At 34.4% G+C, this 15,028-nt stretch overlaps 1 protein-coding gene across 4 annotated transcripts in view; it reads left to right on the top strand.

Moving 5' to 3' along the window:
* Positions 1 to 15,028, top strand: part of LOC105499396 (DEAD-box helicase 4) — a 73,672-nt gene that overhangs the window by 10,603 nt on the left and 48,041 nt on the right. For all 4 annotated transcript variants that reach the window (XM_011771942.3, XM_011771948.3, XM_011771944.3 and 1 more), the window contains exons 4-6: positions 9,442 to 9,519; positions 12,409 to 12,486; positions 13,271 to 13,321. In XM_011771942.3, the coding sequence (XP_011770244.1) occupies positions 9,442 to 9,519; positions 12,409 to 12,486; positions 13,271 to 13,321 (207 nt within the window). The remainder of the gene's footprint in view (positions 1 to 9,441; positions 9,520 to 12,408; positions 12,487 to 13,270; positions 13,322 to 15,028) is intronic.

Below are 15,028 nucleotides of genomic sequence, written 5' to 3'. Positions count from 1 at the left end.
CAGAAATACTCAGATTCTCAGAAGTTCTTGGAATCCTGCCTGCTGAAACCCCAGCAAAGGGCTAATTTTGCTTCTACCATATAAACTCTGTGTGTACTTAGAGTATTCCAGAAAGACAAATGGGTAAACGTAATCGATGCCTCTTAACCTGTCTATTTGCATAGATTGCTAGGAGAACCCTGGTTTTTTGAGGTACAAACAGAAGCCATTATTTGTAAAGGAGTGAAAGCTTAGATCTATAGTATATTAAAGCATAACACTGTTTTATATTGGAATTTTCAATAAACTAGACTGAAATAACCACCAACTAAAAGCTAAGTTTTTTTTAGCATTAGACCTATGAATGTTTAGGCTAATGAAATGAAATCACTAATGAAAATCACTAGTGAAAAATATTGATTGCCTGCTTACCTTCTTCTAGATAACAAGTACTTTTTGTAGTTCTTCATAATTTTTTTATTTTTTAATGAAAATTTTCTTATTAGAAAAATGTAAACCAGGCCAGTGAATGTATGCCAAGCCAAAACCTAAATATGCTTATTGTTTTAAAAAAAGTAAAAAGGGATAAATAAAATCTGAAATCTTAGCCCCTAAATTTAGCCACCATTTGATGTCTATTGACTCTGATTTTTTAGATTCCTGTGTATATTCTCCGCATACGTGATCGTATACCACTGGCATAATATATTAATACATATATTCCTTTTATTATAAATACCTGTCTTGCTTTTCGTTTGCTTACGCATGCTTACGTTCCATACCCTTTTCATGCTCTTAAAATTGTACTTAGACCTGCTTCTTTTCATTCTATATTTTATAGAAATGGAATCCTGTTATATCTTGCTTTTATTTAATAGTTATGGAAACCCTTCTAAACAACTGGTATTATCTGATTATTTCCAAAATTAAGTGAAAACAATTTCACATTACTTGGCTTTAAAATGTCAATAGGAACTGTAGTGGCTTATGCCTGTAATCCCTTTGCTTTGGGAGGCTGAGGTGGAGAAGTGCCTGAAGCCAGGAGTTCAGGACCAGCCTGGGAAACAAAGTGAGACACTGTTTGTACAAAAACTTTTTTTAAACTAGCTGGGCATGGCGATGTGCAACTGTAATCCCAGCTACTCAACAGGCTGAGGTAAGAGGATTGCTTGAGCATAGAATTTTGAGGTTACGGTGAGCATTGATCACACTACTGCACTCCAGTCAGGCTGATGGAGTGAACCCCTGTCTCTTAAAAAAAAATTCTGCTGAACCTTAGTTGCCTTGTTGTTTTTGAGGGTGGATCATTAAAATGCTGATTAGAAACTCAACTCTGTGCAGGGATGCACTGATGGGCTCTACTGTGAAGTGATTGGGCCAGAGCCAGGCAGTTTTGTGTGGGAGAGCAGGATCCTCTAGTCTCTGAGATTTAAGTATATGCTAGTTTCAGCCTTCCCTTCCTCCCTCTCTGTCCTCACTATATTGTACAGCTCCTATGTTGCTTTTGCTTATTTCTTCATTACTCATGTTTGATTTGAAACAAGCTGTTTGTGGGAGGAAGTTTCAGGGGTTTCTTGCCCTCCCCTTCCCCAAAGGAACAATTATTTTGTGTGTGTGTGTCTTTTTTTTTTTTTTTCCAGAAAACTTTTTGCAAGTTTTATTTGCAATGCTAACTTTTAAAAGGCCGCTAAAGTTAACTGGATTACAAACTAGACAGAAATTGCTTTACAAAAGGAGGGAAATACCAAAACGTTAGTTTCTATAGAGAATCCGCAGTTCCGTTTTATTCAGAGCAAAAAACAAAAAAAAACAAAAAAAAACCTTTTAATCACACTAGAAGAAACTCAGCATTAGGTTTGGAATCTGTACTCAAACTATACGTACAATGACAGTATTCTGCTAATGCAGTCGATTTGCTGTTGTATTTGTCTACTTCTTTTTGTATTAATAATTATAAACTCTAGAGCAGTGCAACTAATATTTGGAACAATCTTTACAGTGTCAGGCACATTTCGCGTTTCTTCACACCATTAGTTCTGTGTACGTGGGCTTCCTCCCCTTCAGTAAAGTTGTTTTGATATTGAAAGTCTTGGGAATGTCCACAGGTGTTTTCTCCTTGATCTTATTGGCAGCAGTCTTGCATGTAACAAACCTTTGATAGTAGCTTGCAGCTACAGTAAGTTCAAAGAGAGTTCCTTGGTGAATTTTCAGGAATTCTTGATCCCAAACAGGATTTTTATCTGTTCACTTTTCTTCTCAGTATTCTCAGGAGGAGGAGGAGGGTCATCTTTATGGTGGGTGCACCATTGAATGACCTTTTAAAATATTGCTTCATTAACATTTGGTAGAGGAACTGGGTCATCATCTCCTTCAATCATTCATTCCCACGTCTTCCAACATGATCTTGATAGTACAGATTGTTTGGTAGTTTCCACATTAACCTCAGATACTTCTTCATTGGAACTCCGCAACTAATTGAAAGCAGGCTAGAGGCTGATATGAGCCGGGCAGCATCAGCACAGAGAGGAAGGGTGGAGGACATGGGTGCTCTGTGTATGTTTTTAAATGTGTGTTTTTCTGAGCATATTTTGGTGTGTATTTTTAACTTAGAAAAATTATCGTGCCTAAGATTTTTTTTTTTTAATTTTCTCCTGGTCACTGTTTAAGATATATTCCTAATTGATAATTGATTTCCTTCTTTCTAATGACTGCATGGTATTTCATATACTTTTATCACCAAGTTTTATCTACCCCTATTTTCCCTCCGTGATAGGCACTGAGATTACCTCCTGTTCCCCTCTGCTACCATAGGATGGGCATTCTTGTATATGTTTATTTATGGGCCAGAGTGAGAATTACTTTGAATAGTGGACTCAAGAGTAGAATTACAGGGTTATGGAAAGGGATAATGGACTTAATTTGTCTAAATATTTCAAAAATTGCTCTCCAGAATAGCTATACCAGTTTATACTCCCGTCATTAGGTTGTGAGGGTTCTCATAGTCCTATATTCCCACCAACATTTGACATTTTTAATTTTAATTAATTTTTGCCAGTCTATTTGGGTATAAAGTAAAAAAAAATTTTTTTTTTTTTGGTAACAGGGCCTTGCTCTGTTGTCCAGGCTGGAGTGCAGTGCTGTGATCATAGCTCACTGTAGCTTCAATCTCTCACGCTCCAGGAATCCTCCTGCCTCAGTCTCTTGGGTAGCTGGGACTACAGACTTGCTCACCATGTCTGGCTGATTTTTAAAATTTTTAGCAGAGATGAGGTATTGCTATGTTGCCCAGGCTGGTCTTGAACTCCTGAGCGCAAGTGATCCTCCTGCCTTGGCCTCCCAAAGTGCTGGGATTATAGGCATGAGCCACCATGCCCAGCGTCATTGCTTTAATATGCATGTATCTGGCTGTCTCTTCATATACATGTTGTTATTCTGTAAGTTTCTACTTTTGTGAGTTGCCTGTTCATATTTTTAGTTTATTTTTCTATTGAGCTAGCTCTTCCTATTGTTGATTGGCAGGCATTGTTAATATTCTAGATTTTAGGCTCTTTCCTGATTTAGACACTGAATATCTTCTTCCATTCTGTTGTCTGTCAGCTTTGTTCATGATATGCCTTGTTAATCAAAAATTTAATTCTGAAGTTATTAAATAACTTTTTTGCTTCTGAATTTGATTTTGTAGTTTTAAGAAACTCTTCCCCATCTCTGTCAAAAAGTAGCCTCCTACATTATCTTCCTTAGACTTTTGCCTTTCACATTGAGCTTTTAATCATCTGAACTCACCCTTTTTTAATCATGGTGGCCATCTTTAAGTGTGAAATCAAGATGTAGTGTATGCAGTATGAGTATTCCTAAATGACTCACAAAAAAGGATCTTTGACATTAAAGTTTTTCTGGTCAGCCCTGGCCATGGGCCTCTAGTTATTGAGGAGTTGTATTTGTGAACTGTGGTAAACTAGACATAATACAAAATTTGCCATCTTAACAATTTTTAAAGGTACCATTGAATCCCTTTTTTTCAATACGGTGAGAAATAGGGATCCAATTTTATTTCTCTCCACATAGCAACCTAGTTTTTCCAGCACCATCTAAGCATCCTGTCTTTTCCTTGTTGATGTGTGATGCAAATTTCATCTCTTAAATGATTTTGTTCTTTGTTGTCTTAAAGCATTGGATAAAATCTACAGCTCATTAACGAGTACTAGAAATAACAAACATCTAGGCTTTTCCTCACTTCAATGGGAATGCTCCCAAATTTTTATAATTATGATATTTGCATTAGGCTACTAATAGTTGGTTTTTTTTTTAATCATGCCAAGATAATTTCTTTTCATTTCTACTTGAATATTTGTTTTGTTCAGGAATGGCAGTTGAATGTTTTCAAATGGCTTTTTAGAATTACTGATTTCTATTATTTCTCCCTTATGTCTGTTAATGTAGTAAATTAATTTTTAAATGAACTTTTTATTCCTGGGCTAAGTCTTACATGGCTCTTTTATTGTAGTATTGGATGAAATTAGATATTTTAGTTAGCACTTCTGAATTAATGTAAGATTGAGGGTGTATAGTTTTCTTCCGTCATGTTGTCCTCACTTGATTTTGGTTTCAAGCTTTTCATGTTTTCCGATAAGCTCTGGAATGTGAAAATTACCTGTTTTTTACAAGTTATATAGAATTTGTTCATAAAACTGTCTAGGCCAGGGCAGATTCTTTTTTTTATTTTCAACTTTATTGAAGCATAGCGTACACATAGATTCAATATGTATTTCAGTATGATACACAGCATAAATGTCCAGCTCACTAAATTATCACAAGGTGAGCACTCCCTGAAAGCCAGCACTCAGATGAAGAAAAACAGCATATTAACAGCACCCTTGAAGCTTTCCTTTTTCTTCCAGGCACTGTGCTTCTGTCCAGAGGTGACTACTATTCTGATTTCTAACAGCATAGATCAGTTTTCCCTATAAATGGCAGTCATATAAAATGGCATCATACATTATGTTCTTTTTTTGTTGAGGTTTTCTCTAAGTTGTTAGAAGTAGTTGTAGGTTATTCGTGGATGTATGATATTCCCTATGTAAATATACCATAAATTAAAATATTGATGGTCATTTTTGTAGTTTCCAGTATTTGCCTATTATGAATGGTTCTCTTAAGAATATTTTCTAGTTCATGTCTTTTGGTGGATATAAAAATCTTCTCTGAATGTGATTGACAGAACAGTAGCATTGGCATCACCTGGGAACTTGTTAGAACTGAAGAATCTCATACCGCACCCAGGACTACTGCATCAGAATGTATGTTTTAATGAGATCACCAGGTAATTTGAATGCACATTACTGTTATACTCTGAGGTCTCTACTTGAAAGACTTGACACTGAATTCTAGGTGTTTAGTATTTTAGCTACTTTGGATAATGAAAGGGATTAGAAGTCAGGACAGCTGGCAGCCCTAAGCACCACTAAATAGTTTCAGAACTCTTTGCCACCAAGTCTTTTCTCATCTTCCTTTAATTTTCCTCACTCTGGTTTAGGCAAATCACTGTGAAGAAAGGTTGGAAGATTATAGAGTCCTAGAGCTCATACTGAAGTCTCATACATAATTGGGTTCTTTTGCTTGGTGGTTTTAGTATATGGATTTTTTTTAAGTTGTTGTTCAATATTTGAGCCTCTTTGGATTTGGTCCAAGTGTAACTATGTTGGGAGATATTCTTTGTGGTCAGTTGTTGGGGATTGTGTACACTAACACTAAATTCATTTTAAATGGACTTCATTTTTATTTCTTTTGGTTTATTTTCGTGGATTTCGTAGCATTCAGGAAGAGCATCTATACTCCATCATTTATTGGTATTAGGGGCTTATTTTTATTGCTATGTATAATATGTATTATGGGGACTGCCATGGTATATATCAATGACAGCATATCATTACATTCATGAAAGTGAATGTAAACCTTCACATTTACCTGTGAAACTACTGTGAGATTTAAAACTACTAAAAAATGGAAAGGAAATAATTGTATATTTTCCTTAGGACTGTGTGCTAATAACAAGGTAAACTGGGTTAATTCTTTCTTAGAACCTTATACTTTTGTACCATCATTTTAATGTATTTTTTATTTACATAGGATTTTGGGGAACAGGTGGTGTTTGCTTATATGAGTAAGTTCGTTAGTGGTGATTTGTGAGATTTTGGTGAACCCATTACCCGAGCAGTATACACTGTACCCAATTTGTAGTCTTTTATCCCTCACCCCCCATCCCACTCCTTTCCCCAAGTTCCCGAAGTCCATTGTATCATTCTTACCCTTTGCATCCTCATAGCTTAGCTCCTGCTTATGAGTGAAAAAATCTGCTATTTGGTTTTCCATTCCTGAGTTACTTCACTAAGAATAATGGTCTCCAATTCCATCCAGGTTGCTGCAGATGCCATTATTTCATTTCATTTTTCTGGCTGAATAGTATTCCATTGTGTATGTATACACCACTCATTGATTGATGGGCATTTGGACTGGTTCCATATTTTTGAAATTGCTAATTGTGTTGCTATAAACATGCGTTTGCAAGTATCTTTTCATATAATGACTTCTTTTCCAACTAGTGAGAAGTAGGATTCCCAAGAATAATTGTTACCCTGTGACTTTATTGTAGAATCTTTATTGAAGAATTTTTCATTAAAAAAATCTAATGTATTAAAGTCCTATGTAAAACCATAAAGCTTAATGTTTTGAACCACCACTAATTATAAGAACATTACCCACCAGGCACGATGGTTCACACCTGTAATCCTAGCACTATGGGAGGCCGAAGTGGGTGGGTTACTTAAGGCCAGGAGTTCAAGACCAGCTTGGCCAGTGTGGTGAAAACCTGTCTTTACAAAAAAAAAATACAAAAATTAGCTGGATATTGTGGTACACGCCTGTAGTCCCAGCTACTCAGGAGGCTGAGGCGGGAGAATTGCTTGAACCCAGGGGGCAGAGGTCTCAGAGAGCCGAAATCGCGCCACTGCACTCCAGCGTGGGCGACAGAGCAAGACTCCATCTCAAAAACAACAAAAAAATTCTCATGCACATTTGGGTTGTTTCCTTTTTTGCTGTTATGAACAAGCTCATCATTCCTTAGTTTGCTAAGTATATGTTAAGTCATGAAAGGTGTTAAATACTTTCATGACTTTCAAAAAGTATATGTCATATACTTTTATCTGGAGAGATTAGTTTTTTTTTTTTTTATTAATGTATGTTACCTTTTTTAGATGTTGTAATGTTAAATACCCTTGCAAACTGGGATAAACCCAATTAGTTATAATATATTTTATCCGTTCAATTTACTGTTGGGTTTGGTTTGCTAATATTTGTTTTTGAGATTTTGTATCTATGAGTAAGAGGTTTATAATTTTCTTCTGAACTTTCATATCAAGGTTATGTTGGTCTGTAGAATGAGTTAGTGAGTTACTTCTCTGTTTCCTGGAAGAGTTGTGTGACAGTTGAATGATTTGTCCTTTGAGAGTTTGATAGAACTCACCTGTAAAACACGATCTCTGCATCTTTCTGATGCAGAAATTTAAGTACTGATTTAACTTCTGTAGGAAAGTTGGGTTTTTTATTGATTCTTGAATCACTTTTGGTGAGTTAATTTTCTAGGAACTTTTTCATTTCTTGTAATTTAGTAGCATAAAGTTGTTCAGAGAAGTTCTCTAGTTGTCTTTCTCTTCTGAGATTCTTTTTAAACACGTTTCTAATACTGTTCATTTGTATCTTTGTATCTGTTCTCCCCTCACCCCCTTTATTGGTCCTCTAGTAATTTGTTACCCTGGCAAATTTTATAGGTCTTTTCGAAGAACCAAGTTTTGGCCTTTTTGAGCTATTATATTACGTTTGTTTCCTTAAAAAAAAAAAATAGAGACACAGAGACAGACAGAAAGACAAGGTCTCCTCCTGTTTCCCAGGCTGGAGTGCAGTAATTTAATCATAATTCACTGCAGCCTTGAATTCCTGGGCTCAAGTGGTCCTCCTGCCTTAACCTCCTGAGTAGCTGGGTCTACAGGTGTGCACCACCACACCCAGCTACTTAATTTTTTTTTTTTTTTTTTTTGGTAGAGATCGGGTCTTGCTATGTTACCCAGGCTGGTCTCAAATCCCTGGCCTCAAGCATCTTTTCCCACTTTGGTCTCCCAAAGCTGTTTCCTATTTTATTAATTTTCATTCTTTATTTCCTTTACTTTTGTGTGATTTACTTTGTTTTTCTAGTATTCTTGTTGAGATGGCTATTAAGCTTATTGAGTTCTTATTTTCTAGCATAAATATTTAAATACTGATAAAGTCACATTTTTATCATATAATTTGAAGTATTTTTAAACTTCCATTGTGTGTTTTTTTTTCTTTTTTTTTTTTGAGCTGTGGGTTATATAGAAGTGTTTTTAAAAATATGTCACCAAATGGGATTTTAAACAATTTGTCTCATATTTAATAGCTTTTGATTTGATTGCATTGTGATAAGAGAATCTCATGTATATGAATTGATTTTTGAACTCTTTTGTTGAATTTGCATTATGGCCTTCTACATGGCCAGTTTGTAAACACTCTCCATTGTTGAAGAATGTGAGCTCTTTAATGTTGAATGCTGTATATTTCTGTGAAATCTGTGTGCGTACTATTGTATGGATGACCATAATTTCTTTATTCCACTTTGATCATTTATTTGGTATTACAGACAATGCTTATAAAGACTTTTTTTGTGTGTCTTTCTGGATAACCATGTGATTGTATCCAGAGGAGAAATTCATGTTACTGTACTTCCATTATACACCTTTTAAATTAGGATCAAGATTGATCTAGTTTATACTCTAAATACAGTGTACATTTTATGCTTGTTTCCCTGTGTCTTTGTTCTGGCTATTAGCAAACTTAAGACTGGTTTCCTTTTTTTTTTTTTTTTTTTTTTTTGAGACAGAGTCTCGCTCTGTTCCCCAGGCTGGAGTGCAGTGGCTGAATCTCAGCTCATTGCAAGCTCCGCCTCCCGGGTTTATGCCATTCTCCTGCCTCAGCCTCCCAAGTAGCTGGGACCACAGGCGCCCGCCACCTCGCCCGGCTAGTTTTTTGTATTTTTTAGTAGAGACGGGGTTTCACCGTGTTAGTCAGGATGGTGGTTTCCATTTTTTAAAAATTTATTTATTTTGTTGTTTTCTTTCAGGGAACGGAAAGGACTGTTTTCCATTCAATTCTGAGGTTAAAAATTGCTGTCTTTTGATTTCTAATTCTTTATGAGTGAGATTTAGTCACAATTTATTTTTCTTTTGGAGAGCTATTCATATAGCCATTTTTTTTTTAACTGGGCTGATTGTCATATTTTTTACTGCTATGTAAAATTTCTTCTTTGCCACATGTGGCACATTGAGAAGGCTTAAGGTTTGCAAGTACTAGATACTTGTTTTTATTTGACTGACTTCAAAATGTTGTTTGCTTTAGAAATGGATGATGGACCTTCTCGAAGAGATCATTTCATGAAAAGTGGATTTGCCTCTGGGCGGAATTTTGGAAACAGAGGTAAGTATCTTTGTCTTTCCTTAATCTCCTGAACTGTTGAATAATTGTATATACAGAGGCTTTCATAGCCGTTTGGCACAAAACTAAGTCTGTTGTAACTCAGTGTATAGTAGACTTGGTGTTGAGATAATGAGTTCATCGTTTTTCCAAGTTCATTTTCTTTTTGCTGTTTTACTTCTTTGGGCTAGTAGGGAGTAGTGTTAAGTTGATTAGACAGATTGGTTGGAGGGATGGATGGGTTGGATGGACAGATGATTCACAGAGCTGCTTCTTAACATGTTTATGATATTGATTTCCATCAGTTGACGTGGGAAGAATGTTTGTAAAAGCTTCAGGGATTAGAGGTGAGAAGGACTCTTTCTTGAATTTTATATTTTTCAAGAAAAAGGCAGTATAGGAAACATGTGTTAGCTCATTAGTATTAATTTTTTAAGAGCTTATTTTGCCATTATTGGATTTTTTAATTTTACTTTTAGGACAACCAGCTGATATGACAGATAATGACACAGCAAAACCTCTTTCTACAGTCCATTTTTAGACTTAATATTAACATGCTAGAAATACTATGTGCTGTATTTTATTATAGTGCAATAACATATTAGAACTTCAAGTTAAACTTATTTGAAAATCCCTGTGGTCATTTTTTTTTTTTTTCTTTCAGGGGTTGCTATAGCTAGGGCTATTTGGTAAACATACTTGACACTTATTCTTGAATTTATGAGATGTTATTTTTTGAAAAACTCTATTGATACTTTCAGATATTTTTGTTGTGGAAACTAAAAGATGCATGATGTTTTATTTGACATTTGGAAAATTTCTTTAGATACAGAACGCAAATTTGAGTCTTATATTTTGACATGTTTCTGCCACTAATGGAAATGATTAATCAAATATCACATATATTTTGGTTTTTAAGACTGCATATTAAGATGCATTGCTTATTTGAACAATGTAATTGTGCTAAGAGATTCAAATGAGGTTTTATTAGCTACTACTGACATTAGAAATAATATATTTAGGAGCATATTTAGTATTTAGATATATTTTTAAATTACATTTTAGTAGAGGTTATGTGATATTTTGATACAGTCTTCTAAATATTATTGAATAAAACCTTTTTCAGTGAGAAAATCATCACTGAGGCAGATTTTACCACAAATTATTTTCATGTTTTAGATTGAAATACACATAAAATTTCTGATCAGAACTCTGTTGTTAATACTTTAAACAATTAGCTTTATATTTTCTATAACCTGGGACATTTGTAGACCCATGAGTATAACTTACTTTCTGTTTGATTCTTCCAACATTTTGTATAGTTTCTTTTTTTTTTTTTTTATTTGAGACAGTTTTGCTCTTGTTGCCTAGGCTGGAGTGCAATGGCACAATCTCGGCTGACTGTAACCTCCACCTCCCAGGTTCAAGCAATTCTCCTGCCTCAGCCTTCCAAGTAGCTGAGATTACAGGTGTGCACCACCACCCCCAGCTAATTTTTTTGTATTATTAGTAGAGATGGGGTTTCACCATGTTGGCCAGGCTAGTCTCAAACTCCTGACCTCAGGTGATCCACCCACCTCGGCCTCCCAGTGTGCTGGGATTATAGACGTGAGCCACCGCGCCTGGCCTATATAGTTTCAATCTTGATTTTCTTCTCAGTAGAACTTGCATAACTAATAATGTGGTTTTCGAAGTTAACTCTTAATTGCTTAAAATATCGACTAGCTTGTTATGTCCTGTGAAGTATGTCTAAGTAGCTTGGACTTCTTGAATCACACATCTTTGAAATCTGATTAAAATACTTTTATAGTTGGGCATACACAATTTTACCTGTGGTTTTAGAAGTTACACAGATCCCTTTTAACTCCCCTCTACAAGGGTATTACAGAGGTAAGTAAGACAGTATATAGGGATCACAGGGAATGCTTTAATTTTTTTCTCAGTGATAGTTTAAAGCGTCATTTTATGCTGTTTTGGATGTCTCTCCTGTTATTTTTTTAAATTTTTTATTTTAAATAATCCTGCTTCTTGCTATCACATCTCTGCCCTCGAGATTTTTAATTTAGTGGTAGAGAAACACATGGAAAGAAATACTCCTTTAAAAAGGTACAGATAGTATGCTGTGGGAATGTGGAAGAAGGATAAATTATGACTGGAGGGCTAAAGGAAGACTTCACATAATTGATTTTTTGAAGAATGAAATGAATTTTGATAAGACAAATAGGAAAGCAGGGAATGCTATGCCAAAGGAATAGCATGTACAAAGATGTAAAATTAGCAGTTGACAATGTGGAGTTTTGGAGTTGTTTGGTGTGAATTAAAATGTTGGGTGTTTAGAATTACGTAGTGAGAAACAAAGCTAAGAAAGTTAGTATGGGAAAATAGTATGATGAAATGCGGAGGCCAGGAGGGGAGTGGTAGTCTTAGGTTTTTCTCTTATGTATTCCCTTGTTTTAATTTTAAAAGTGGAAAGGATGTGATAAATATAAGAAATAGAAAAATAAAAAAATAGAACAGTTAAACAGGACACAGTATAGCATTTTCAATAGCAATGACTTTCACACAGGGCAGAGTATAATAGCTGGCTCTATCAGGATGAGAATTCAACATATAGAAAACTATGGAGCAGAATTTTCCTGCTTGAAGGTCTCCAATATAATACCAATAAGTAGAAAGCTATATTTCACCAGTAGTAGATTTGTTTTTACCTTGGTATCATAATTTAAGAGTTTTTCTTTTAAGTTGCAGGTATGTTAATTAATTTTAGGTTTCTATGCTACTCTAGTCCCATCCTTGGAAGTCCCTTTACGCCGGAAATTCATTTAATTCTTAGTTTTTGATGATGACACACATAATTTTTTATGTTAAAGAGTTTAATCTGACCTTTTTCAGATGCTGGTGAGTCTAATAAAAGAGATAATACATCCACAATGGGTGGTTTTGGAGTTGGAAAGAGTTTTGGAAACAGAGGTAATTACTTGGTTATGATATCTTACAATCAAAACTTGAGTGATTTTTTAATAATTGAGTTTAAATACTGATTGACAGACATTCCATATTGACATTTAATTTGAAGGTATATATTCCCTGAGTGCCTTTGCACTAAAGATTATTTTATTTAAACTTATTAAAAACATTTTTTAATTTTATGAAAGATTACTGATGAATAATCTTAAAATTAGTTCTAGAGACCTGTCTGTATGCTCCAGAGATGCATAACTCTTAGACGTAGGTTTTTAGGAAATAAGTTTGAAAGCAAACAAGTAAGTTTGATGACTTTTTTAAAAAGAGTAAACAAAAAGAAGCTAACAAGATTTTCATGTTATTGAGGAGAAAATCATTGAGTTATTGGATTATAATTTAGTTGTATTGTCCTTAGCAGATGAAGAGATTGAGTTTGTAAAATTTTGAGAATTTTGATGGTTTGAAATAGAAAACATATAGTGGTTACACTGACATATTCCTCTGTTTTGCCGATGTGCATATAGAGGAGTATGTGACAATTGAGGTAATATAGAATTGGCTGAAAAGAAAGTTGTTTTTAACCTTAAGAGAATGGAGTTGATAAACTGACACAAAGCAGAAATTGTTTACAGCCTGAGTGAATTTGCATGTGATAGCTATGTATACAATTGTGTACTGCTTATCTTAAAAAGTCTTCATAACTAGTAATCCCTGTGTGGTTATTATTTTTATTGTTATTATTTATTACCACAGAGGTACAGGAAATTGTTTCATTTTATATTTTGTATAGGTTTTTCAAACAGCAAGTTTGAAGATGGTGATAGCTCTGGTTTCTGGAGAGGTAAGGTCAATATTTTTGTGTGTTAAAATTTAATGTCAAGAGTACATGCTAAAAAAGAGAAATGAAGATTAAGTCTCTTAGTCTGGGCCAATTCTAACTTATTTAAACCAGATTTTATGACGTAGCTGTATCCAAAGCCTTAACCAAGGATATTACTACTTTGTACATAAAGAATTCAGGCATACTAACTTGGCCTGTTGCCATCTGCCTTAATCCATGAGGTACAACTTTTGAATGCTCTGAAATTTAAGAAAATGGGGATAGTAAAAAGAAGTAGTCAAGAAGTGAAACTTCACTCTCTATATAAATACAGTTTGTGATGTGTAGGGTCATGTTTAGATTCAAATAAATCTAAGAAAAAGTTTCTTGAGAATGTAAATCAGTGCTGAAATTAAAGACATTTCCATTGAAGGTACTGAACTCTACAGGAATACAGAGAATGATGAAAATAATGATACCAGAAGATGGACTACGATAAACAGTGCATTCCCAAATCTGATTGAGTCGATTTGGGTGAGGCCTTAGAACCTGTATTTAAAAGCATCCATGGTGATTCTGATACCTCCTGTGTTTGGTAACCATTGATGTATAAAATCTTTATAACATAGAACACTTTAGGGTGCCAAATTTGGCTTCAAACTTGTCTCTGCCTTGCTACCTGCTAGTTGAAGTAGAACAAGCTGCTTAATTTTTCTAAGCCAGTTTTCTATTCCATAGAATGGAAGGTATTCATTTAATAGATGGTTAGGCAGACTAAGTGAGAATGCGTGTAAAAGCACACAGCTCAATACCAGACACATTCATGATAAACACTCAGATGTCATCTATCTTTCTTCATTAAATATTTGAAGCTTGATCTTATTAAACACTTTGATTCCCAAAGTCAAAACCAAGTCTAGGTCTGATCACCTTAAAACACTTTTGGTATAAGGCCGGATTTTAATTATCAAATGAGACTGTTTCTCCAAACTATTGCCAGTCTCTTTCTCCCTACTTCTCTTCTTTTTCTCCTATCCCATTCAAATGAAAACATATATGACGTAGAACTAGTATTTGTGAGAGAAGAAAAATACCATCATTTTTATTCTTTTCCATTTCTATTTGTTTCTATGCTGATCTCTCAACTTTGAACTCATTTAATATTCAAGATCATTTCTGCTTATACACAGACCTTTCTACCTACTTGACCCCTTTCTAGAGATGGTGGGCCAGAGAGCTTTTGAATACAAATTCTAGTTTCTGATAGCAGTTGACAGAACTTCTCTCTGAAGTGGCCTGCTTTCTTCTTTTTTCCTTCTTAGTTCACTTAAAATATATATATTATATTATATGTAATATAATATGTTATATAATATATATAATATAATATAATACATAAATTTATATTATGTATAAATAAATTTATATATAAAATATATAATATATCCCATTCAAATGATTATATATTATATGTTATATATTAAATATAATATATTACACATCTATGTATATGTAATATATAATATATATATGGATTGAATTCATTTATTATCCTGATTGTTAACAAGCCCAAGTTTCAAGCTCACAGTAGAAACTTTTTACTCTGGACACAAATGAATAGTATGTTTTTAAATTTTTTTCCCCCTGTAATCTACTTTGCTTAAGCTGGTATATTGTAGTGATAAGGAACTCAGATACTGGATTTGAACACCTAGGTGTGAGACTCAG

This window comes from Macaca nemestrina, chromosome 6, assembly GCF_043159975.1.
Source record: "Macaca nemestrina isolate mMacNem1 chromosome 6, mMacNem.hap1, whole genome shotgun sequence".
NCBI classification, from domain to species: domain Eukaryota; kingdom Metazoa; phylum Chordata; class Mammalia; order Primates; family Cercopithecidae; genus Macaca; species Macaca nemestrina.
The sequence above is the reverse complement of the archived record's forward strand: the minus strand, read 5'-3'. Positions and strand labels throughout refer to the sequence as shown.